This window comes from Sarcophilus harrisii, chromosome 3 (genome assembly GCF_902635505.1).
Source record: "Sarcophilus harrisii chromosome 3, mSarHar1.11, whole genome shotgun sequence".
Lineage (NCBI taxonomy): Eukaryota > Metazoa > Chordata > Mammalia > Dasyuromorphia > Dasyuridae > Sarcophilus > Sarcophilus harrisii.
Window position 1 is genome coordinate 291094106 of NC_045428.1, and position 26749 is coordinate 291120854.

The 26749-nt window shown below is 34.6% G+C and overlaps 1 protein-coding gene across 1 annotated transcript in view; it reads left to right on the plus strand.

The window, feature by feature from the left end:
- Positions 1–26749, plus strand: part of CD96 (CD96 molecule) — a 121675-nt gene that overhangs the window by 77249 nt on the left and 17677 nt on the right. Inside the window, exons 10-14 of the mRNA XM_031959641.1 lie at positions 5696–5770; positions 6521–6589; positions 7226–7294; positions 7944–8012; positions 24185–24247. Of these exons, the coding sequence (XP_031815501.1) occupies positions 5696–5770; positions 6521–6589; positions 7226–7294; positions 7944–8012; positions 24185–24247 (345 nt within the window). The remainder of the gene's footprint in view (positions 1–5695; positions 5771–6520; positions 6590–7225; positions 7295–7943; positions 8013–24184; positions 24248–26749) is intronic.

Sequence of the window (26749 nt, forward strand, 5' to 3'; positions counted from 1 at the left end):
TGTGTGGCTCATACTAGCTACATGACCATGAAGAAATCATTTAATTTTTCAGTGTCACCAGGAAACTCTAAGGTAACAAATTTCAGTTATTAAATAATAATAAAGCAATAATATTAGCTATATAAATATTAGCACTTACTATGTGTTAAACACTCTACTAAGCCCTTTACAAATATGATTTCATTTGATCCTCACAACAACTATGGGAATAGGTACTATTATTAATCCCATTTTACAGATAAGACAGAGTTTAAGTGACTTGTCCAGAGTTACAGTTACTAAGTAAAACCAGATTTGCAGTCCGATCTTCTTGATTCCAAACCCAGAAGTCAATTCACTAGGCACCTTGCTGCTAATGTGTTTTATTTACAATGGTGAGTTTTCTATCCTGATGCAGTCCAAAACAGATCCAGATTATCTCTTCTCTATTTTTTGTTGTTTTTTCTTTTGGAAGCAAGTTTTCAATCTAGAAAAATAATCAATAAGAAAGGCTATTTAACATATCCAAGCATATTTCACATAAAGTTAACCCAAGCAACATCATTTCACAGCAACATTGCTAATACATGATAAACCAATATCAGCCTCTAATGAGGGTAGCCTTTGGTAAATCCCAGAGACAAACTCAATCAAACTGATCAGTGTTAGTGTGTTTTTTCCCACTTCAATTATTGAAAATCATAAAGGGAATGGTGTAATTTATTTATGAACAGCTCACCAGTTAGAGGATAGCCATTAGCAATAATATCTGTATTCATAGCAGAGTTGTCTGGTTCCTTATAAATCATTTTGGACCACAAAGGAAAAGAGAGCAAATAAAATGATAATGATATTTTGGTTTTTTTTTTCTATTTTAGCCCAATTTCTTCAGCATCAGAGTCACCTTCACCTTGGTTTAATGAATCAATTGTGCAAACATAGGAAGAAGGGGTATAATTGGAAAGGGATGGAACTTGGAAATTTTAGTAGACTGATGTCAAGATAAGCTGTGACTTGGCAATTAAGAAAATCCACTTTAATTTGATATGCATTAAGAAGTTTAGTATCCAGAACAAGGGAAATCCTTTGCCCACTGAACTTTGCCCTAGCTAAGAATATATCCAAATTATTAAATTCAATTTAATAGACACTTAATAATTATAACTAGCATTAATATAGTGCTATAAGGGCTTGTAAAGCTCTTAACATATGTTATTTCATTTAATCCTCACAATATCCTTGTGAGGTAAGTCATTAATCCTCATTTTACATATGTTTCTTTTTTATGTAAAATGAGGGGATTGGACTAGATAAACTCTCTAAAATTCCTTCTTATCCTTAGTTCACTCACTTGCAAAATGTATATAATACTTTCACTACCTAATTTACAAGGTTATTCTAAGGAACAACTTTATGCTTCCAATTCTGCCATTCTGTGAGTCTTGGTTTACTAGTGTCTAGGTGGTGTGATCCTTCAGATAACTGCTTAATCATACTGTCACCCTTAAGCTTTCTCTATGCTATCTTCCAAATCAGGTGAGACATGGGGGGAAAAAAAGCTATATTCTTCAGAGAAATCCAGCTGTGAATAAGTCATACATCCTTCTGCCCTTAATTTTACTGTCTTGTATTTTAATGTGTGAAGGAGAAAATTGTCATAATCAAATGTTACTAACAGTAAAACTCCTTTTCCCATTACCTGTATTGTATCTCAGGTTTCTGCCTGCTTCCAGCCTGAATCAGATCAGCTGCAGAATCACCAAGGCATTGATCAGTGTGAGAAATCCCAGGGGAAATTTAGCCAGCTTAATAAAATATCTATTGTATGACACAAATGATACCTTTATACCTGACTGTCAGTAATATATAAATTCATTGAGATTGCTTGATAAAAGCAATATTCTATATGTAAATGCAAAAGACTATGAATATCATTTTCTATTCATCATCCTCATCTTAGCATTGCTTCTGACTATTCATTTGTACCTTCATTCATTCATTGACTCAAAGCAATATCTCTATCTAGAGCAGGGCAAAGCTTTTCCTTAGGCTACGCAAAGCTTGAAAAGCTCACTGTCCTCACTACCCTGTGCCAGAAGATTATACCTCTTATTGTTTACAGAGGCTTTGAGCATTCAAGCTACTTAACTGATCACAAAATGAATACCATCATGGTATGGAAGGTATTTTCTGGCTTCAGAAAATAAATATATTTATTTTTAAAAAGCAATATTTAAAAAATTAACTTGTCTACTTGCAGTAAATCACCACACCCCCTTCAGTTTTGCCCTCCAGACAGATGCCAACCTTGCCCAGCCCTGGCACTGAATGAAATGAACATAAAAATTCTGGGAAAGAGACAAAAACAACGACTTGGACTATGTGTCTACTTGCCTCACTACAAAAAAATTCAGTTCTCTGTAACATGAAAAGTTTTGAGACTGAGAAACTTTCATTCAGAAACTTTTATCTTTCCAATCAACATATAGAAATACAATTTAAATATCATCTTAGCGAATTCTGAGAAACTTTTAGTTCCTTAACAACTAAATCTAACTTCCAAATTCGTCCCTGTATGAGTGTGAGTGCTCTAAATTCACACCTTTCCATGAGATGATGTCATCTACAATCTTTAGTTAATAGTGAATAATAAAGAAGGGTCACCCGTAGGCAGATTCTGATAAACTACTTCTTTATCAACACAGATGAAGCTTTTTGGAGCAACCTATCTCATCTGTGCACCCATGTTTGAAATCATAGATAATACAATAGGATGCCCTGCTCCATTATTACGTAGCTATTCTAGATACTAGGAGATGGTTTTGTAGGCTGGAGAAGTAAATGGTATTCTTGTTTATTCCCACAGTATTCAGCAGGAAAAGCTTATTAAATGTATATATTTAACTCCTTAAAGTATTTCATGACCATGCTTCTTTTTATATTCTCTTTTTCATTTCATGTCACTCATACCTTCTGCCACAATTTCTTTTACTCCTGTATTACATGCAGAGGTGGTCTTGCTTTTTCCCAAGCCTATTTTCTCTACCTACATAAGCAATCTCAACTTTTTTTTATTTTCTCCGACATTGCACCCTCATTCATTTCCACTGAATCACATATCTTCAATCTCTTCCTGTCTACTGACTCCTTCCTTATTTTTATAAACTTGTTCATGTCTCCCCAATCTTCAAAAAAGTCTCACTTGATCCTTCCATGTCTACTAACTACTATTCTTTTGTGACCAAACTCTTTGGGAACTCCATTTATAACCCAGCTTCTTAAATTGTGGTTTATGAACTTATATGGGATTTCATAATTGAATGAATGGGTCATGAAATTATGACTGATCATTTATTATTACTTGTAATATTTATTATATACAATCATCAATATATTACATACAATATGATGTATTAAAGATCATATTCAATATATCACATAACTATTTCTATACTATCATTAATTATTTATCAGTTATATAATTAATTTGCTTATTATTCATTATTATTTGTCATTTATTTATTTTTATCATTTATCATTCACTGATATAATTAATTAATTAAAAGCAGAGCTTTAATTTGTGTGCTTATTTTATATACTTACTTACCTGGGGTCACATACAAGTTTCTTATATGAAAACTGGTCAAGAGTAGAAAAATTTTAAGAAGCTCTGATTTGCAATAAATGCCTCCCTTTCTCTACTCTCACTCTCTTGTTAACCCTTTAAAATCTGACCTCAAACTTTATCATTTCACTAAAAAAAACACTCTCTTCAAAGTTACCAATAATCTTTTAACTGCCAAATCCAATGGCTTTTCCTCAATTCTCATTCTTGACTCCACTGCAGCCTTTGTCACTGTCACTTTTTCACACTCTACTCCTTATTACTCTCTTCTCGTTTAGCTTTTTTCAATACTTCTTTTTCTGGTTCTCCTATATGACCACTTCTTCACAGTCTCCTCATGCAGTATGTCCTCTCACTGTGGATATGTCACATGGTTTGTCTTTTCCCTTCTCTTTCTCTCTACACTACTTCACTGGCGATCTCATTAACTTCCTTGGATTGAATTGTCAATTTTATGATGAAGATTCTCTGCCTGTGCTACCTCCATATGTCTGGTGGTCTCCAGTCTAACATCTTCAACTGCATTTCAGACATTTCAAATTGGACATTCAATAAACATCTTAAACTTGGTGTCTAAAATGGACACTATTTTCTTCTAAATGTCATATTTGCAATATCCTGCAAATGGGTCTGCTTGCCTAAAATCTCTTCACTCCAACCTATCTTCTGTTCAGCCACTAAAATGATTTTCCTAAAGTGTATGTCTGACGTTCTCCTTCCTACCACTTGACTCAATAAACTCTAGTAGTTCCCTATCTTCTCCAAGATCAAATATTTAAACCTTCTTTTTGGTATTCAAAGCCCCCTCCCATCTCTGCCTTCCCTGTTCTCCTATTCTTTTATTCCATGGTATATTCTTCAATTCAGTACAGTATCTGGAACATAGTAATTGTTTTAAATATTGATCGATTCAATCCAGGGTCACTGGGTTCCTTGCTATTTTACAAACAGAACACTTCATTTCTCAGCTCCAAGCATGTTTTTGTACCTATTCTCCATGCTTGGAATTCTCTCCTCCTTGAAGCCCTATTGTATTATATAACAAATGAATAGAGTCAAGCAATACACACTGACCATGTTAGAAAATACATGTCTTTGCAAACAGATGGGAGGGATCATTCATCATCAGTCTTTTGAAGTCCTGATTGTTATTTGCATTGAACAAAGACCTTGAGTCTCTCAAATGTGTTCTCTTTTTATGATAGAAACTTCTTGGCAGCAATAGCAACAAGCAAATCAATCAGGTTCATTATTGTTATCAGGAATAGCATGGTTCCTTTGAAGCAGTTGTGCTACAGTCTGAGAAATAGAGATGAAAGCAATAGTACTTTCTGTATATAACTAGGATTGTTTCAAAACAGATGTTTTCTGGTTTAGTTTGATTCTAGTTGTGGTTCCCTAGGCCTTCTTTTATATGGTTTAATAAAAGTAGACTTCTACCAACTTTATACTGTATTAGATTGAAAAGATTCCTTACCCCCATCTTCACAATCAGCAAAGTGTTGGCAGGGAAAGGAGAAAACAAATTTTGCTGGTTCCCTCATTGGTTCTAAGGTAGGACTCACAAAGAATCATCAACATATTATTGTCTTCTTTTGCATCTTTTTTTTTTTTTACAAAAAGCTTTTTGCAAGCTTTCTTGACTATTGAGTAAAGTCCCTTGCATTTCATCTTATATCACTTAAGATGATTTTCACTTAAAGATGATATCACTTAAAGATGGTTTTCAGTGATCATAGCCTAGGTCTTTTGGTTCAATTGTGAAGAAATGGATCACGTATTTAGAATTTAGAAATTTAATTCTGCCTGCTGAGAATTTTAATTCTCAGGAGAAGCAGCCTGGACTAGAAATTCGATTTTAGTCCCAGCTCTATCATTAATTATGTGGCCTTATGATGGTCATAATGCCTCTTTGAGCTTCTGTTTATTCATCTGTTAAATTATGTTTGCCTAGATATTCTCTAAGTTCCCCTGTAGCTATAATATTCTGTGCCTTGTATTCTATCCTCCACCCCCCAAGCATATATAGAAATAATGACAAACACAAATATAAAGAGATATTATATTTTGAGAATTCTGTTTTAAAAACAGAATATATCAGTACAACTTTAGCTATCCAGCTGGAGATGAGTTCCACATTATCAAATCCACACTCTACCTCCTATAGTAAGTATAACCAAGGCTCATTACTTAGCTCCAAACATTTAACACACCCACTAATCTACAAGGAAAACAGTGTTGAGGTCTGGGCAAAAAAGCCCATTTAAATAGCATTCTTCATTCACTATTGATGTTTCTTGGATTTCAAGTTGGAGCTAGAGCCAGTAATCTGATGCTTTATGTACTGATATAAACAGCACTATGTTAAAGGGGGGTGAAGGTGGGGGAAGCATGTGTTGTCCTGTAATATTTTCTATCTGCCTGAGGATTTTATGTTATTTTCTCATTAGTTCTCACAACACTTCCAGGATTTGAGTTGATGACAAGGGCTGAGAATTGAAGCAATTTTCCCTTAATTCTCCAGCACAATGGGCCTAGCATTAAAACTTAAAGCTATATACTCTTACCCTTCTGCTTACTCCAAAGATATCTGTTGTTTAAGTAAAAGCATCTTTATAAAAGGTTGACATCAATTCTTACTAAACTCATTAAAATCTCCAGATATAGGTAGAACTGTTTATATAAATACAAAAAAAAACCACAAAACAAAATACCAAAGATTATGATTTTGTATTATTCATTTTGCTATTGATTCTGACTATTCATCTGTCATTTCATTCACTAAGTGACTCAAAGCAACAATTCAGATTTCTTTTGAATTAGTTACAGGGAATAAAAGACTTAAACAGGAAAACTTCATAAAATAAATTTAAGGAACATTTTTTTTGTTTGCTTATTTTGTTTTTATACTTTCAGCCCACCATTTCACTTCCAGTGTAACCACACAAAGATATCCAGACCATAGCAAAAAGAAAACAGAATCAAGTAAGTGCTCTCAGTCTTTCTAAATTCATTAATTTGCTCAGAGTGTCCAATGCTCTGGGCAAACTGGAACAGGAAATCATGTCACCCTTTCAGAATAGCCCTGTGGGTATGTGTGGAGTTAGGGATGGGGGCCAGGGAGAGGGTATTTCGATGGGTATGGATATGAGGATATGTGAAAGATGGACTGTCACCTCTGGAATTTCTATCAAGGCTCATTCAAATAAAAGGATGACCAGTAAAATAGTGACTATTTGGTCACTATGTGCAAAGGTTGAATGTGAACTGCCTCCTGATGGTTCAAGTCAATGCTTGAGACAGAGAAGAATGGAAAGAAGGTAATTATTAAGTAAATGATAAAGGAAGTTGCAAGTGCCCCAAACATAGAGATCTGGTTTGCTCTATCAGTCTCAGAAGTATAAATGGGAATTTTGCAAGTGCCCCAATTTCCACAATGAGCAAATGGTATGCTTTTCAAGCAGCATCAAAGGATTTTACTTTTATTTTGTTTATTCTAATACAGTAAAAACAACTCAAATCTCTCCTGAATCAGTTACATAGGATGGAAAACTTAAGCAGGGAAACTTCATAAAATAAAACTTGAGAATTAACTTTATTTACTTCTTTTTGTACTTTCAGCCCACCAATTCAATTCCAGTGTAACTACACAGAGTTATCCAGGCCATAGCATGAAGGAAACAGAACCAAGTAAGTGTTCTCAGTTTCTAAGCTTATTAACTTGCTCAAAGTCGTGTATACTCTAGGCAAACTGGAACAGGAAAACATGTAACCCTTTCAGAATGGCTCTATGTGTATGTGTGGAGTTAGGGACGGGGAAAAGAGGAAGGTATTTTAATGGGTATGGGTTTGAGGATATGTGAAGAATTTGCTAGCATCCCTGGAACTTCTATCAAGGCTCATCCAAATAAAAGGATGACCAATAAAATAGTGACTGGTCACTATGTGCAAAGATTGAGTATGTACTGTTTCCTAGTGGATCAAATCAATGCCTGAGACAGAGAAGAAAGGAAAGAAGACAAATTATTAAGCAAATGATAAGGAAGGATTGCAAGTACCCCAAACACAGAGCTCTGGTTTGCTCTACCAGCCTCAGAAGCATAAATGGGAATTTTGCATTCCACAGTGGGCAAATGGTTATGCTTTTCAAGCAACATCTCAGAATTTTGCTGTTATTTTCTCTAATTTAATACAGTACAAATACAATCTAATATAATGTAAAAGCAACAACTCAAATTTTTCATGAATCAGTTGCATAGGATGGAAGGCTTAGGAAGGCAAACTTCATAAAATAAACTTGAGAAACAACTTTGTTTGCTTGTTTGTTTTGTACTTTCAGCCAGCCAGTTCAATTCCAATGTAACTAGACAGAGCTACCCAGACCACAGCAAGAAGGGAACAGAAGCAAGTAAGTGTAGTAACTGGTCTTTTTAAGCTTATTAATTTGTTCATAGTAGTCTGCACTCTAGGCAAACTGAAACAAGAAGTGAAAGGAAATTATGTAACACCTACACCTATTAGACTCAGAGTCAGGAAGACTTGAGTTTGAGTTCCAGTTCATAAATAGTGATTGTGAGACCTTGGGCAAAGCCTTTTCAGCTTTCTGATCCTTTATTTCCTCATCTGGAAAAATTAAGGGTTGCATATGATGACTTTTTTTTTTAATTTTTTTTTTAATTTAATAGCCTTTTATTTACAGGACATATGCATGGGTAACTTTACAGCATTAACAATTGCCAAACCTCTTGTTCCAATTTTTCACCTCTTACCCCCCCACCCCCTCCCCTAGATGGCAGGATGACCAGTAGATGTTAAATATATTAAAATATAAATTAGATACACAATAAGTATACATGACCAAAACGTTGTTTTGCTGTACAAAAAGAATCAGACTCTGAAATATTGTACAATTAGCTTGTGAAGGAAATCAAAAATGCAGGTGTGCATAAATATAGGGATTGGGAATTCAATGTAATGGTTTTTAGTCATCTCCCAGAGTTCTTTTTCTGGGCATAGCTGGTTCAGTTCATTACTGCTCCTTTGGAAATGATTTGGTTGATCTCGTTGCTGAGGATGGCATAGTATTGTTGTTGAAGTATATAATGATCTCCTGGTCCTGCTCATTTCACTCAGCATCAGTTCGTGTAAGTCTCTCCAGGCCTTTCTGAAATCATCCTGTTGGTCATTTCTTACAGAACAGTAATATTCCATAATATTCATATACCACAATTTATTCAGCCATTCTCCAACTGATGGACATCCATTCAGTTTCCAGTTTTTAGCCACTACAAAAAGGGCTGCCACAAACATTCGTGCACATACAGGTCCCTTTCCCTTCTTTATAATCTCTTTGGGATATAATCCCAGTAGTAACACTGCTGGATCAAAGGGTATGCACAGTTTGATAACTTTTTGAGCATAGTTCCAAACTACTCTCCAAAATGGTTGGATTCGTTCACAACTCCACCAACAATGCAATATGATGACTTCTAAGTTCCCTTTTAATTCTAAATATATGACCCAAGATGTTCCCTTGGTTGGATTTATGAAAAGAAAAAGAGCAGGAGAGGGGAGAAACTCACCTCAGTTGGACATTTGAGTTAACTTATTATTCTTATTACAATAGGTATAAAACTCTATTGTTTCTAACTGAAAGTAGACTTCAAGTGCAGTGAGTGTACTCTCTAAATTCAAACCCTGGACAAAGCCTCATTCAGCACCCTCCTCGGAACATCAACTATTGATTTTTTTTTTTGTATACTATTTACTACTAGTAGTTTAACTATTAGTGTTTACTATTTAGTGACTCTGGAGAAATGGAGGAACTGCATCACCGGTTATGCCCAGATCAGCTATTTCCCTACTCTAAAATCCTTTGCAAAATCTGAGACTCTATGATTCTTCCCTGCCCTAGAAGCTGTGAGAATCCAATCAAAAATGCTTCAGAAAACACCGTGATCACTATTGGCATTTCCAGAATATTTTATATAGGGGTGAAAATTCTTCCATTTTTCTTTTCATTTTCCCATTATAAATTCTTCCATTTTTGCCTCTTCTCCCACCTGAAAACTGAAATTAATGGCATGGTAAGTAGAAAAAGTAATGGATTTGGACTGAGGAGATCTAGGTGCCAGTCCTGGCTGTGTGACACAGGACAAATCCCTTCATCTCTATGACCTTCAGGGTTTTTTATGTGTAAAATAACATTTGCACTACCCATCTGTGAAGCAAACATCCCATAATCTATAAACTGCTACATAAATGTGAGTGATTATTATGAGCTACTATTAATTTGAAGTCAAAAAAATCGATCTCATACTTGTAACTAAATCCATTCTGCTATGATAACTTCCACTAAGTGACTTTGGAGACAAATAAGTTTTGTTGGAAATGCAGGCAATATTCCCAGGGTTTTACTTAAGCAAGAATAGGAAAATCTACAGTTTTCTAATTCATGGCCATCTTTTTTTCCTGACAATCTTTGAAGAAAAATTCCCTGCTGCAAGCTGAGCTATTTGTAACAGTTCACAAAAACAAATTAGGATCCAACAAGCTAATATTGATTGCTCCCTCACAAACTGTTTTTGAAACATGTTCTACTTGTTAGATAGGACTGTAATGTGGCATCTGATATTAGATGACACATTTGGCAAGATTCATGACAGGCATTGGTAATTGGATTTTTTCCCTCCTAGTATGTTTATTTCAATAGGTTTTTGAAATGTGAAGCAGCAGGAAAAAGAATAAGTGCAAATAGATTCCTAGTGAAACAAACTCAATAATAATGCTTAAGGAGCATTTTTTATGTGCTAACCAGCATGCTGCAGGTAATATTTAGTATTCATATATATTAATAATTCATATTTAAAGCACTTAAAGGCATTCAGAGTATTTTCCTCACAATCATCCTGTGAAGAAGGTAATGTGAGTATTATCATCCTCATTTTACAAATGAGGAAATGATGGCAGAGAGAATTTACCTTGGCTGTAGTCACATGGTTAGTAAATGACTGAAAAAAGTCTAGAAGTCATGTCTTCTGATTTTAAGACTAGTGCTATAGTGACTAAGATTTTGCTGTATTCTCAGAAAACTATCCTAAAGATGATCATGTTGGTGTCTAGGCAACGCTCCTTGTGTCTTTTTTTCTTCATATATAAAAAAGAAAATATCAGTCTGGCACGACGTGGATATAGTTGGCCTTGAGGCAGAAAAAGACCTGGCTTTTCAGTCTTGCTTCTGACACATATTGGCTGGATGAAAGATGAGATGTCACAGAACCTCTCTGTATGTGTCTGAGGCAACTATCTAAGACTGTAAATGGCAAAATATGTTCTGATCTGCATTGGCAAAAGAAACTCCCCATCCAAAACTCTCTATACCCATGAAACCATAAGTCTGCTAAACTAAAGTAAACTAAACTAAGAGTAAAAATAAAGTTAACCAAAAATAGCAGCTCTAAAACAGATGAGGAGTAATTTGATTTATTACAAGAAAAAGGCATGTGCCTGTGAAAACTCCTTATACCAAGGACTCCATCCAATAGATAATGTTTTGGATATTTATGGGGTAACACAAAAAGGGAAGGTCACATGAGAGGAGCAGAGCACAATTCCCTCCCAAATGGGAATATTATAGGGAAAAGGAAAGGAGCCTTAGGAGAGGAGGAGCAAGAAGGAGCAGAGGAGCTCAATAGCTTCTGACAGTTCTTTTTAATCTGAAAGGGTCCCATTTATCAATTTCAGGCTAGCTGGAGCTGACTCAATTTCAAGAACACTGAGAATTTAATAGATTTCAGGTGCAAATGATTATTGTTAAGTTAGTTCAAGAAGACTTCATCTCTCATAAATAAGGCAACTCAAGAAAACAAGTTCAGGAGGCTCCTTCACAATAAAAAAAAAGTTCTGAGCTTTACTCCTATCTCTCCTAAGTCCTAAAGTATACATTTTCTCCATCAGGTTGCTAAAGAAATTTGGTGTTTTGTTTTGTTTTCTTTATTTTTTCCTCCTTGTTTCATCCTGACTCTCTCATTTCTGTAAAATATAATGAATCTTCTTGTCTTCTGAGGAGTCAGGTAGTTTCCATAAGTGGTCCAGATTCCAGCTCTGTGTTCAGGTTAAACACAGTCCTTGTTAGGAACACTCCATAATCTCCCATTTTCCTAAAATCTCCAAATATCTTAGCTTAAATCAGTTTAATGCCTCAAAGAAATATTGTATGCCTTTGAGATGCATAGATTTTGTTAGGTGCTAGGAATAAGAAGATGAATGACAGATTTTGTTCTCAAGAAGTTTATAATCTAGTTACCAACTTCTTAAATTGTGGTTTATGGCCCCTTGTGAGGTCTCATAACAGAATGTGGGGGTCACAAAAACACTTATTATCAATGAATGTTTGATTTGTATAGCTATTTTATATATCCATGTACTCAGGGTCACATAAAAAATTTCTTGGGCTAAAAGGAGTCACAAGTAGAAAAAAATTTAAGAGACCCTGTTGTAATTAATATGGAACAGAGAGAGAAAGAAGCCATGAGAAAGAATGCTTTAATTCAAATACAATAAATGTGTTAGTAAAAAAAATTAATTGTGGGCAAGTCTTTTAACTTATTTCAATCTTGATTTCATTATCAACAAAATGAACACAGTAATAACACTTAATTTAAAGATATGTTGTGAAAATTAAATGTGATAATATTTGTAAAGTTTTTTGCAAATCTTAAAGTACTGTATAAATGTTAGCTAACATCTATTATCATCATATTACAAGGGGGTGTATGCTAAGTGAGAGAGTGATTTTAGGAATATCACTTTTCCTTTAGGGGAAGAGAGAGAGGTCGGGGAAGACTTCAAGAACAAAAGAAACCAGAGTTGAAAACTTAAGCAAGAAAGGACTTCAAAAACCTAAACTTGGATTGAGTGGACAGAGGGAAGGCAGATGGCACAGTGGATAGTGCATTGGGTCTAGCATCAGGAATATCTGAATTCAAATGTGACCTTACACATTCACCATTTGTATAGTCCAGGACAAATCACTTAATCTCTGTCCACATACATTTTCTCAGCTGTAAAATAAGGATAATAACAGTTTACTCACAAGATTATTGTAAGGATCAAATGAGATAATATTTATAAAGTATTTAACACAGTGCCTGGGTTAAGTGACTTGCCCAGGGTGACACAGCTTGTATGTATTAAGTATCTGAGAGCAAATTTGAATTCAGGTCCTCATGACGCCAGGACCAGTGCTCTAGCTATTGTACCATTTAGTTGCCCCCTACTTAATAAATTATGCCCCTACTGTTGTCCTTTCACTTGTAAAATTAGGTCTTCCTTAGATCTTAGTCTACATAGAAGCCAGGTATAAATTCCTATATTGTATAATTTCAGAAAGAGGGGGATGCCCTCCAATAGACTAAATAAATAAATCCTCCTTCACTATTTCTTGAAATATGAAATACTGATCCTTTTCTCTGAAAGAGACAGTATGGAATACATGTTTATTTAAAAGGATGGTTTTAATCTCAGGAAAGCTTAGTTTTGAATTCCATTTCTGATGCACACTGTCTGTTTGACTACAAACAAACAAAATAGTCTTTTAGTGACACAGTTAATTATCTAAGGATGTAAACGGCAGAGATACCAAACAGCCTTGGTAGAGGGAGTTTTGCCACTGGGAGATCCCTATAGTTTGAAATCACTAGTCAATCTAAAAAAAGAAAAAAATTCCATTGGATTGATTTATTTGGCTTCAGTAATTCATTATCTTTCATTAAGGTTCAAATCTCCCTGTAAGAGGGTAAATCATTGAGTGCTGTCCATTACTTATATCTTAATGTAGATGAATGCATTAGTTCCTTTCGGAAAACAAATTTTCATTTGAAAGTAGGGGGAGGTAATGGGTAAAAAAAATCATGAGGATATTGAGTGACTAATGTAAGGAATAGAGGGTATTTTATTAAGATTAAAAAGAGGTTACAGACAAGGAAAATGAGAGTAAAAAATGGAAGTTCTAAGAACAAACTTAGATGATTTCACATTTTTAGCCAAAGCTGGCCTTAATCCCCATCTTTTTTTTCTCTCTCTTTTTGTTAGTTATTCAATTTTATCAGCTGGTATTCTGTCTCATGATTTACCCATTACATATTAGCTCATTTAAATACAAATATGGAATAAAAATATTCTACAGTAAAAAGATGTTGAAGAATATATACAGAATGAAGAGCAAATTCCTCACATCTTTTTTGGTTTCAGGATAGGAAATAAGCTTGGAGAGGAGAATCAAGAAAAGCTCAATAACTCAATAAAGCTCAATAACTCACAAAAACTCAAAAGCTCAATAAAGCCACAATTATGAATGCTTGATTGCAAGACAAATTTGGAGAACAAAACAGGGAGTGATTTACCACTCTCCCATTGAGGAGGTACCTCTATCAATGTAAATTAGAAGTTCTGTCACTTAAATCTTTGGAGAATTACCTGCAGTACTGAAAGGTGTCTAAGACTCTTGCCTAGGGTCACACAGACAATGCTAGATAGATTATTGACCTCTGGAAGGTCCAGCCATATCTCCTAAACATAGCCATTATGTAAACCCTTTCTCCCTGGGAGAAAGATGGGAGGGCTGAGCGGAAGTGAAAAGCAGTGGTGAGAAAAGGTAAACTCCAAAAGGGGACATTACAACAATCAGATGCTCAGGTAGTTATCTAGAGCTGGATGAGAGATCTGGATGTTAATAAAGTGAGAAGAGAACAACAAAGCAAAGAAATCCATCATGGAAGAAATGTTTCCCATCTAGTCAGTGTCCTAGTCACTTTATCCTAGAAGGTTACCCAAAGAATTTAGAGAGGGGAGGAACATTGTGTGAATCTTACTCTCATCAGAGTTGGCTCAAAGAAAAAATAATTGACATTTGTTTTAGAGAAAATTCTCTCTCGCCTCATTAAAAACGGGGAGAGGAAAAGGAAAAGAAAAAGAGTAATAAGGGAAGGAAGGGGAAAGACTCAAAGGGGGAGGAGGGATTATAAAGAGAATAAGTATCATGATACAAGAGGGGTACATAAGTTTAAAAGGGGAAAGAGGGTTGGGGAGGCAAGAATAAGTAAAGCACAATCTGGGGTTATTAGGATGGCAGGAAATACAGATTTAGTAATTCTAACCGTAAATGTAAATGGGATGAACTCCCCCATAAAGAGGAGGCAGATAGCAGACTGGATCAAAAGTCAGAACCCTACAATATGTTGTTTCCAAGAAACACATTTAAAGCAGGGGGATGCATATAGAGTAAAAGTAAAAGGCTGGAGCAAAATCTATTATGCTTCAGGTGAAGTCAAAAAGAGGGTAGCCATCCTTATCTCAGATCAAGCAAAAGTAATAATTGATCTAATTAAAAGAGATAAGGAAGGTAACTACATCCTGCTAAAGGGTAGCATAAACAAAGAAGCAATATCAATATTAAACATATATGCACCAAGTGGTATGGCACTCAACTTCCTAAAGGAGAAGTTAAGAGAGTTGCAAAAGAAATAGACAACAAAACTGTAATAGTAGGAGATCCTCAACCTTGCACTCTCAGAATTAGACAAATCAAACCACAAAACAAATAAGAAAGAAATTAAGAAGTAAATAGAATATTAGAAAAATTAGGTATGTTGGATCTTTGAGAAAATTGAATGGAGATAGAAGGAATATACTTTCTTCTCAGCAGTTCATGGAACCTATTCAAAATTGACCATATATTAGGACATAAAGACCTCAAAATTAAATGCAAGAAAGCAGAAATAGTAAATGCTTTCTTTTCAGATCATGATGCAATAAAACTACATTCAACAAAAAGTTAGGGAAATAGACCAAAAGTAATTGGAAACTAAACAATCTCATCTTAAAAATGATTGGGTGAAGCAGCAAATTATAGATACAATTAATAATTTCACTCAAGATAATGACAATGATGAGACATCACACCAAAATTTGTGGGATGCAGCCAAAGCGGTAATAAGAGGGAATTTTATATCCTTAGAGGCTTACTTGAATAAAACAGAGAAAGAAAAGATTAATGAATTGGGCTTGCAACTAAAAAACTAAAAAGACCAAATTAAAACCCCAATCAAATACTAAATTGGAAATTCTAAAATTAAAAGGAGAAATTAAAAATATTGAAAGTAAAAAACTATTGAACTAATTAATAAAACTAAGAGTTGGTTCTATGAAAAAGCCAATAAAATAGATAAGCCTTTGGTAAATCTGATTAGAAAAAGGAGGGAGGAAAATGAAATTAGTAGTCTTAAAATGAAAAGGAGAACTTTCCACCAATGAAGAGGAAATTAGAGAAATAATAAGGAGTTATTTTGCTCAACTTTATGCCAATAAATTTGATAACCTAAGTGAAATGGATGACTACCTCCAAAAATACAGACTTCCCAGACTAACAGAGGAAGAAGTAAATTGCCTGAATAGTCCCATTTCAGAAAAGAAATAGAACAGGCAATTAAACAACTCCCTAAGAAAAAATCCCCAGGACCAGATGGATTTACATGTGAATTTTACCAAACATTTAAAGAACAATTGGCCCCAATGCTATATAAATTATTTGATAAAATAGGGAATGAAGGAGTCCTACCAAATTCCTTCTATGACACAGACATGGTACTGATACCTAAACCAGGTAGGCTGAAAACAGAGAAAGAAAATTATAGACCAATCTCCTAATGAATATTGATGCTAAAATCTTAAATAAGATATTAGCAAAAGACTACAGAAAATCATCTCCAAGATAATACACTATGATCAAGTAGGATTTATACCAGGAATGCAGGGCTGGTTCAATATTAGGAAAACTATCAATATAATTGGCCATGTTAATAACCAAATTAACAAAACCATATGATCATCTCAATAGATGCAGAAAAAGCATTTGATAAAATCCAACATCCATTCCTATTAAAAACACTTGAGAGTATAGGAATAAATGGACTTTTCCTTAAAATAATCAGCAGCATCTATTTAAAACCATCAGTAAGCATCATATGTAATGGAGACAAACTGCAACCATTCCCAATAAGATCTGGAGTGAAACAAGGTTGCCCACTATCACCATTACTATTTAATATTGTATTAGAAATGCTAGCTATAGCAATAAGAGCTGAGAAAGAGATTAAAGGAATAAGAATAGGCAATGAGGAAGCCAAATTATCCCTTTGCCGATGACATGATGGTATACTTAGAGAACCCCAGAGATTCTGCTAAAAAGTTATTAGAAATAATCCACAACTTTAGCAAAGTTGCTGGTTATAAAATAAACCCACATAAGTCATCAGCATTCTTATATATCACTAACAAAATCCAACAGTCAGAGTTACAAAGAGAAATTCCATTTAAAGTAACTACTGATAATATAAAATATTTAGGAATCTATCTGCCAAGGAAAATCAGAAACTTTATGAGCAAAATTACAGACCACTTTTCACACAAATTAAGTCTGATCTAACCAATTGAAAATATTAAATGCTCTTGGATAGGGCGAGCAAATATAATAAAGATGACAATATTACCTAAACTAATCTATTTATTTAGCGCTATACCAATCAGAGTCCCAAAAACTATTTTAATGACCTAGAAAAATAACAACAAAGTTCATATGGAAAACAAAAGGTCAAGAATTTCAAGGAATTAATGAAAAAAAAATCAAATGATGGTGGCTTAGCTGTACCAGATCTAAAATTATATTATAGAGCAGCAGTTACCAAAACTATTTGGTATTGGCTAAGGAATAGATTAGTTGATCAGTGGAATAGATTAGGTTCAAGGGATAAAACAGTCAACAAATATAGCAACCTAGTCTTTGACAAACCCAAAGATCCCAGCTTTTGGGATAAGAACTTACTGTTTGATAAAAATTGCTGGGAAAATTGGAAACTAATATGGCAGAAACTAGGCATTGATCCATACTTAACGCCGTACACCAAGATAAGGTCAAAATGGGTTCATGACCTAGGCATAAAGAATGAAATTCTTAATAAATTAGAGGAACATAGGATAGTTTACCTCTCAGACCTGTGGAAGGGGAAGGTCTTTATGACCAAAGCAGAACTAGAGATCATTACTGATCACAAAATAGAAAATTTCGATTATACAAACTGAAAAGTTTTTGTACAAACAAAACTAATGCAGACAAGATTAGAAGGGAAGCAATAAACTGGGAAAATATTTTTACAGTCAAAGGTTCTGATAAAGGCCTCATTTCCAAAATATATAGAGAATTAACTCTAATTTATAAAAAATCAAGCCATTCTCCAATTGAAAAATGGTCAAAGGATATGAACAGACAATTCTCAGATGAAGAAATTGAAACTATTTCTAGTCATATGAAAAGATGCTCCAAGTCATTATTAATCAGAGAAATGCAAATTAAGACAACTCTAAGATACTCACTACACACCTGTCAGATTGGCTAAGATGACAGGAAAAATAATGATGATTGTAGGGGGGGATGTGGGAAAACTGGGACATTGATTCATTGTTGGTGGAGTTGTGAACGAATCCAACCATTTTGGAGAGTAGTTTGGAACTATGCTCAAAAAGTTATCAAACTGTGCATACCCTTTGATCCAGCAGTGTTACTACTGGGATTATATCCCAAAGAGATTATAAAGAAGGAAAGGGACCTGTATGTGCACGAATGTTTGTGGCAGCCCTTTTTGTAGTGACTAGAAACTGGAAACTGAATGGATGTCCATCAGTTGGAGAATGGCTGAATAAATTGTGGTATATGAAAATTATGGAATATTACTGTTCTGTAAGAAATGACCAACAGGATGATTTCAGAAAGGCCTGGAGAGACTTACACGAACTAATGCTGAGTGAAATGAGCAGGACCAGGAGATCATTATATACTTCAACAACAATACTAGATGATGACCAGTTCTGATGGATCAGGCCATCCTCAGCAACGAGATCAACCAAATCATTTCTAATGGAGCAGTAATGAACTGAACTAGCTATACCCAGAAAAGAACTCTGGGAGATGACTAAAACCATTACATTGAATTCCCAATCCCTATATTTATGCACACATGCATTTTTGATTTCCTTCACAAGCTAATTGTACAATAATTCAGAGTCTGATTCTTTTTGTACAGCAAAATAATGTTTTGGTCATGTATACTTATTGTGTATTTAAGTTATATTTTAATATATTTAACATCTACTGGTCATCCTGCCATTTAGGGAGGGGTGGGGGTAAGAGATGAAAAATTGGAACAAGAGGTTTGGCAATTGTTAATGCTGTAAAGTTACCCATGTATATATCCTGTAAATAAAAGGCTATTAAATAAAAAAAAAAAAGAAGGTTACCCAAAGGGTAAATGGAATTTATTTTTGAAATATATTTCTTTAAGTCCTTTCTCTTGAGTTTTTTTCAAATATTTCCATGATTGTATTATTTTTATTTCATCCTATAATTATTTAAAAAATAAAACTACCCAGGCAAAATAAGATATCTACCATCTCAATCTGAAAGCTGTATTTCCCCCCAATCCAGCTTGTATAAGAGCTGTATATTGCCTATAAATTGTGTTATTTTGCATATATTTATAATAAGCCATCACCAGTCACCTTGATCTTTGCTTGCCATTGGACTTTGAAGGAGAGAGTGAGGCTGATGACTTTGCACACAGCCCTGTCTCACTCATATAAAATTCATACTCAAGTCATCACCTTTAGAAATCATTGGTCCTTTTTGAGAACAAAGGAGCAACAGTTATTTGAACACATAAATACATATTTATTCTGTAATGAAATTACAATCTCAAAGATATGAGTATTACCTACAATAGTAACAATGCATATATTATGCATGCTCTCTCATTCTATATGATTCTTAAGGTAATGTTTTTTCTTAAAAATCCTCCATAGAAGATATAGATAGATAGATAGATAGATAGATAGATATAGATATATCTCACTGGAGACTTTCCTATGGGTTTTGTAATATTTTATGCATATGTGTGTATCACCTGTTTGTTTCATACATATTCCTTACCTTCTTTTCTTTTCACACATTACTCTGATATTATCTTTTATGCCACATCATATCATTATTATCAGTAGTATATTACATACTCCTTATACACATGATAAAGCTCTTTATTATCCTTTAGGTAACTTGCAATTTTGATTCCTTCAAGATTCTATTATTCCATGAATCTTAGCCAAAAATTACTGCCAGATTAATATTGATATGAAATAAATTATGTTTGCATGCCAGGGAGCAGCTTGAGTTCTTGAAAGTACTACATAACTTCTCAAATGCCCATTTTCTTTCTCCTATTAAATTCCAAATCTAAATCATTATCCATCTGCAGTATCTGTCAAGGAAATATATATACTGATTGGAAAATTCAGTGAACTACCCATCCAAATACTTGCTAGAATCTGTACAAAATATCTGCTTACTCAATTTGAGTTTTTTGTTTTGTTTTGTAAAAGAATTGTTAGGTTTATCTCTTGAACATTTATGGATCTCATGAATAAGTTCTACAGAATTATCAAACCAATTATATTCACACATAAGATTATCTAGAGGTATGTTGTTGTCGATAGCGAGCTCTTTTCTATTTTAACTTTGATAATAGATAGATAAATACAGATATAGGGATGGATAGATAGATAACATGCATTTTTGAAGTGCCTACTATGTGCTAAGGCAGTGTGCTAAGCACTTTATAATATTATCTCCTTTGGTCTTTACAACAGTCCTGAGAAGTTGGTGCTGTTATTATTCTCATTTTATAGTTGAGGAAACTATATCAGACACAAGTTATGTGATTTGTGTAAGGTTACACAACTAGTAAGTATCTGAAGATGGATTTGAACTCAGATCTTCCCCACTCTAAGTTCCGGACCCTATCCAATGCATCATCCACTTATTGCTTAAGCAAGTGCAGGGGTCTATCTGTGGAATGAATATTTTCTCATAGATGCTAAACTCTTTAGGATGTAAATGCTACTTTTATCTGGTAGCATGACAAGAACTATTTTGCTTGTGGTTTTGTATTCTTGGTGCTTAATACAGCCCTTAGTGCAATGTAGATGCTTAATGAATGCTTTTTGTTAATATAAGGCATCCCCAGTTAACCTAGACTACTCTTAGGTTTGTCTATTTTATTTTTACCTATGCTTAGTTATTCAGGACAGTGTCTTTATTAGAGGTTTCACACTGACTTAAGGTTAGAAATTCCTTGTGATTTCCTGATTAATTTCAAACTGTTAAATTGCACTGCACCAGCATCTATTTAAAATGTTCTCTTCTGAAAAATTGTCAAGAACTTTCTGGGATGAAGGTCTCCTCATTTTTTCAAACTCATTACTTTTTTCATCTTATACAAATGAATGGAAAGGGAAAGAAGGAAGGCAAAGACAGAGAAAACTAAGGTCATTGTCTTTCAGCTAGCTTTAATATGCATATATGGCTAAAAGCCAGTTGCTTATTATCTATATCCTTAGCTTCTAACAAGCACAATGCTCTGTATATACTGGGCATTTAAATATTTATTTTTAATAGCTAGATAGATAGATAGATAGACAGACAGATGGATGGATGTGATTTTTGAAGAACTTTCATTATCAGGGTAATTTCTATTTCTGAACTACTATAGGTAGTAACTATAGTTACTATAGGTAACTTCCTTGCCAAATGCAGGCAATAAAGACAATGAGCTTATAGATGTTGAAAGATAAATCTAAAAGCCATATGCTTTACTGAGTTTCATGATATTCTGTCATGGGAGGATCTATTACTAATATCTCTAAAAGTTTTACTCAACTGTTAACACCTGCACTAGGGAGCATGCTTTAACGACCTAGCTCTAATGTCTTTTCTAGCTTTAACAGTGTATGATTACATGATAGCACAAACTAAATTCTAATTAGCATAATAGAATTTGAAGAAATAAAATCAGTGCTATGAGTAGCTCCTTAACTAAACACACATGTCTCCTAAATAAATTCCCCCACACATACTTTAGTGAATGATGGTTTTCTTTTAGTGGGAGAGTATTGACTCCAGAGTCAAAGAATCTCAAATCTAGCCTCTGATACTTACAAACTGTACAATCATATATAAGCCTCCTAACCTCACTGAGCCTTGATTTCCTCATCAATAAATGTAAATGTTAAAATTTGTCTGGATGGCCTTTGAGGTCCCTTCCAGTTACAAATCTATAAAACCATGATCCTAATCATGCCTTGTTATTACATTCACTCCTCCACACTAGCTTCAATTTTCATTCTCTTTATTCTCAGCTCACATTTTTGAAGTGACAGAAAGACTCCCTCTCTATATATTGACTTCTAGTTTTGTAGCTCTCCCTGCTGTTTCTAGATTTTAGATGAATTTTTAAAAACCCTTTCCATTGAACCCTTCTGGATTACCAATGTTAGAAATGTGCTACAAAGATAAAAAGGCTCAGGAGTGTATGAAGTAAATTGGTTTATTTATGGTTCTTGAAAGAAATGGATAATCCACTCAGGGACAGTCCCTGGTTCAGGAAGAAGACCAAATGGCTATTCTCAGATATGACCAATTCCCAGACTATTCTGTTTGTACAATGACTGTGAGGATGGAACTTTTTCTCAACCTCTATTGTCTTTCCCCACCTCTGTGCATCTTTAAACAGCCTGTCTTTCTCTCTCTCTTCCCTTTAATGGTGCCTTTTTCCTTAATCTAGCTAACTCTGCTTATTTTCTTAAACTTCTTTATAAATCTAACTTGCTAATCAATGGAATACACCGTCCTCGTGGTATATTCTTTTAATGGATTCTTCCAAATTCCTTTCTTTCTAACTATATGCTCCCCCAACTCTAGTTCATATTTGCTAGTCCTGGTACCTATTTTATTTATTTTGTCTGTAGACTCTTCTAAATAAATCTTCCTTTTGGCAAAAAAAAAAAAAAAAAAAAAAAGCCATTGTGCATTTGTCACATGTTTATTTCTAACTAGATATTGATGTGATCTATGATGTGGGATTTGGCACCAAATGATGTAAGGCACCAAAAGTTGGGGTTCAGTCATGTGAAGAATTCACAATGGCCATTCTCTTTGGCAAAAGGTAGATTTATTTGGGCAGAGGCTACAGAGAAAATGAACAAGGAATAGTAAATATAAAATAGAGTGGAAGAGTATATGAAAGACAGGTTCCTTGGTGGAACTCACAATTACCCAGGAGAAAGGGGGAACCCCATGAGGTGCCCTTAGTATGGCAAGCTAAATTCTGAAAAGGACTTAGCACCCTAAAAGAGTTAGCTGTAAGGTGGAGAAGTGGAGTTGGAAGCATAATTGAATTAAATAGGGGTCCGCAAACTTTTTAAATAGGGGGCCAGTTCACTGTCCCTCAGACTGTTGGAGGGCCAGACTGTAGTAAAAACAAAAACTTTGTTTTGTGGGCCTTTAAATAAAGAAACTTCACAGCCCTTGGTGAGGGGTATAAACGTCCTTAGCTCCCGCATCTGGCCCACGACAGTAGTTTGAGGACCTCTGCATGGCATGGGGAAGGGGAAAAGGAAAGACATCTGTAATACCAATTGAAGCAGGATAAATTCCAAAATGATTTAGCAAAGACAGGAGCAAGAAGATAAATTTATAGGAAAAGTTAGAGAGACCAGAGCTTCGTGGTACTTATTTGCTAATTTTATGGTTTATAGGTAGGTCTAAGAGGTGGTCTATTCACTGTTGTCTCAGGAATTTGGTTATTACTGATCAACAAATTGTCTATCTGATAACAATGTCTGTAGAACTATACAGAATCATTGACAGATAGATTGTTAGAACAATAACATTTTAAAGTCAGAGGACCTCAGAATTACTGCTATATTTCCCTTAGAAGCTGTACCCCATCAGTATTGCTATCACAACTTCATCAATACTATCCATGTTCAAAAATGGCAGAAAACTCTTCCTTTGAAGAGGATAAGTTAATATTAATTAATTCATTAAGCATGTGCATTCAGTGCTTGCAGTTACCTTTCACCTACATTTTGTTTGGGGAGGGGTGAGAAGCTATATCTTGTTTTATACAACTAACTTGGTCAGCTAATGTGATTTTTCTCTGAGTCTTTGTCCCTATATGGAAATACAATTCTAAAGGTTGCTTACAACCAGCATATTCATTCATGCAACAAATATTTATTATTTATTATGTTCTAGGTACTGGTAGAAATGCAAAGTTTGGGCAACAAACATGGTAGAATTTGCAAAAATAAAATCAGTGGTATGAGCAACTCATCAATCAAATGTATGTGGGCAACAATCCAGTAAGCTGAGTAATACCACTGTTATTATCTCTACTTTACAGATGGAAAAGTGAAAGATCAGAGTGATTAAATGACCTGACCAATGTAACCCAGATAATATGTCAGTGTCAGGATTTGAAACTAGGGCTCTTGACTCCAAGTCCAGTGGTTTTTCTACTTTGCCAAAGTGTCTCACTTAATACTCCTTCCAGTCAGAAAATAAATTTAGCTAAGAATTTTTTTCTTAGAAAAGAAAGATTTTAAACTAAATCTCTTGAACTGTTTTTCTTTAACCAGATTTGGGGATGTTCACTTTGAGCTATAGCTCAAGACCTTCAGAAGTAGACACAACATTGAATGGTAAGTATTATTCTACAAGGCATGTGTGGTACGGTCCATTCAATGTGAATTTAGTTGAAAGTAGCAAAAAGCTACTGGTGACATGACAAAAAGCAATGTACACATAAGCACTTGCATATATACATATATATATTTATATGTACATATCTATATTTTAAATATATTAAATATATTTATAATAGGTTTTTATTTTCAAATTATATGCAAAGAGTTTTCAACATTCACCCTTGCAAAACCTTGTGTTCCAAATTTTTCTCCCTCCTTTCCCCACTCCCTCCCCTAGAGAGCAAATAATCCAATATATGTTAAACATGTGCAATTCTACTATACATATTTCCACATTTATCAACTTAATATATATTTTGATGGAGGTGGTGGCAATGAAGAAGAAGCTTAAAAAGCAAAATACTCTTCAACTACTGACAATGAAGCCTCAGAGTCATCTGAAGTCTTTGCATTTCTCTAGGACTTTTTCAACCAAGGTTAAATTTCCCCCACAGTTATGTGTATGGAAAACAAATTTCACTCTTCAAAAGGAGTAAGTCAAAAAGAATTTGCTTACTTTGGTGGTCTCTTTGTAGTTTGGAAAAGCTGAATATTTCAATGAGCCTAATAATCTCTTAAATCTGACCTCTCTTTTGAATGATGATATAGAAGCTTCTATCAGGCTACCAGCTTCCATAAGAATTCCTGAGAGTTGTCAAAATTCTGATGAAGATTCTTTTGGCACAATATCTCTTTTGTTTTGAATCTTCCTATTCATCTTTCCTCCACCCCACCCCTCACTTTGGAATTAAGAAAGTATTGGTTTTAGCCAAAACCATTCCTCAGCTCAAATTTTCTATTCTATGCAGCTGTTGGCCTAGTTCATAGGTTCTTTTATAACAAAGAATACATACAGTAGTTCCAGAATGGCTAGGCAAAAAAAAAAAAGAGAGAGAGAGAGAGAGAAAATGAAAGCCACAAGAATATAAAAGAGGAGAGAGAGAGAGAGAGAGAGAGAGAGAGAGAGAGAGAGAGAGAGAGAATGGAAGGAGGATGGAGGGAGGGATGGAGGGAAGGAGGGATAGAGGGAAGGAGAGAGAAACCTGAGTCTAATTCTGGTTTTACGATGTGATCATATTACACTTGAGACTGTCAATCAAATTCCTATAGTCTCAGAGGGTAATAAAGACTATCATTCCTTTCAGCACAACCAGTGAATTACCTATTTGACCACAACTGCCAGTCTGTTTACTAAGAATAATTATTCCCATGTCAGTAGTAGGTTTTATACCAGCTATTTTCCTGCCTTTGTTTTTAAATACCATACTTTTTGTTTTTGTTTTGTTTTTAAAGTCATATTATCCAACAAGGATATCAAAAGTTGGACTAAATATTTTTACAAGAGAGATATAGCTTATGGGCTCTCTGCTGTGAAACAAAGACCTTCAGCAATTAGAAACTGACTGTGATTAACCATTTCATTTCTACCCAGGAGAATCTGTTTCCTTTATCTCAGAGTACTCATCTTTATTACTAATCAGTTAGGTTCTTAGGGAGGGAAATTAGCTACTTTAATTTCAAAAGATATAGATACGATGTGTTTTGATCAGCACCAAATAATGAGATTGATGTAGGCACCAAATGTTGGTGTTCTGTCATGTGAGGAATTCACAATGGCCATTCTCTTTGTCAAAAAGGGACATTTATTTAGGAAAAGTTATAGAAAAAATGAAGAGACACAACAGACTCCAGGAATGGTAAACATGAAATAGAATTGAGAGAGCAATAGGGTTACCAAGGAAAAGAGTTTGAGAGAATCCATTAAAGAATATGCCATGAGGTGTGAGTATGTCATGACTGGCAGGCTAAATCTAAAGAAGAGTTTAGCATCCTAAAAGAGTTAGTTAGCTATAAGAAGAAAAAAGACACCATGAGGATTGGTGAGGGTATGAAAGGAAAGGCATCATGAGGAATAGGGGAGAGATGAAGAGAAAGATACTATGAGGCAGAATGTCATGGCAGGCTAACCCAAAAGGGATTCAGCAAAGATGGCATGGGCCATAGGCAGATATAAAAGAGAAATTTAATCTCAGGGCTTTGATATAACTTGGATTTCTGAGTTGACACAGCAAGGTAGGACTAGCCATGATCTCCACAGATAGTGGAACTATGAAGTTAAATTGATCCCCATCACTGCATTTCCCTGCTTGCCTCAGGAAATAATCTTATCAGTTCTTCAGATTTTCTCTGCCAGCTCCACCAGGTTATACAGGACCTTATCAGAAGGGACCTTAAAAATCTTCTACTCCAACAGATTCATATATTACAAATAAGAGGATATGAAATTAAAAAGGTAAAATCATTTGCCCAAGCAGAAAGTTGCAAAGCCAGGATTAAAAATCAAGCCCTCTGTCTCCAAATTCAGAACTCTTTCTACTACCTCTGCTTTATTACTTTATTATCACTATGAAGACCTAGAGGACCCCAAGAATAAATGTGCTACTAATACCCAGAGAA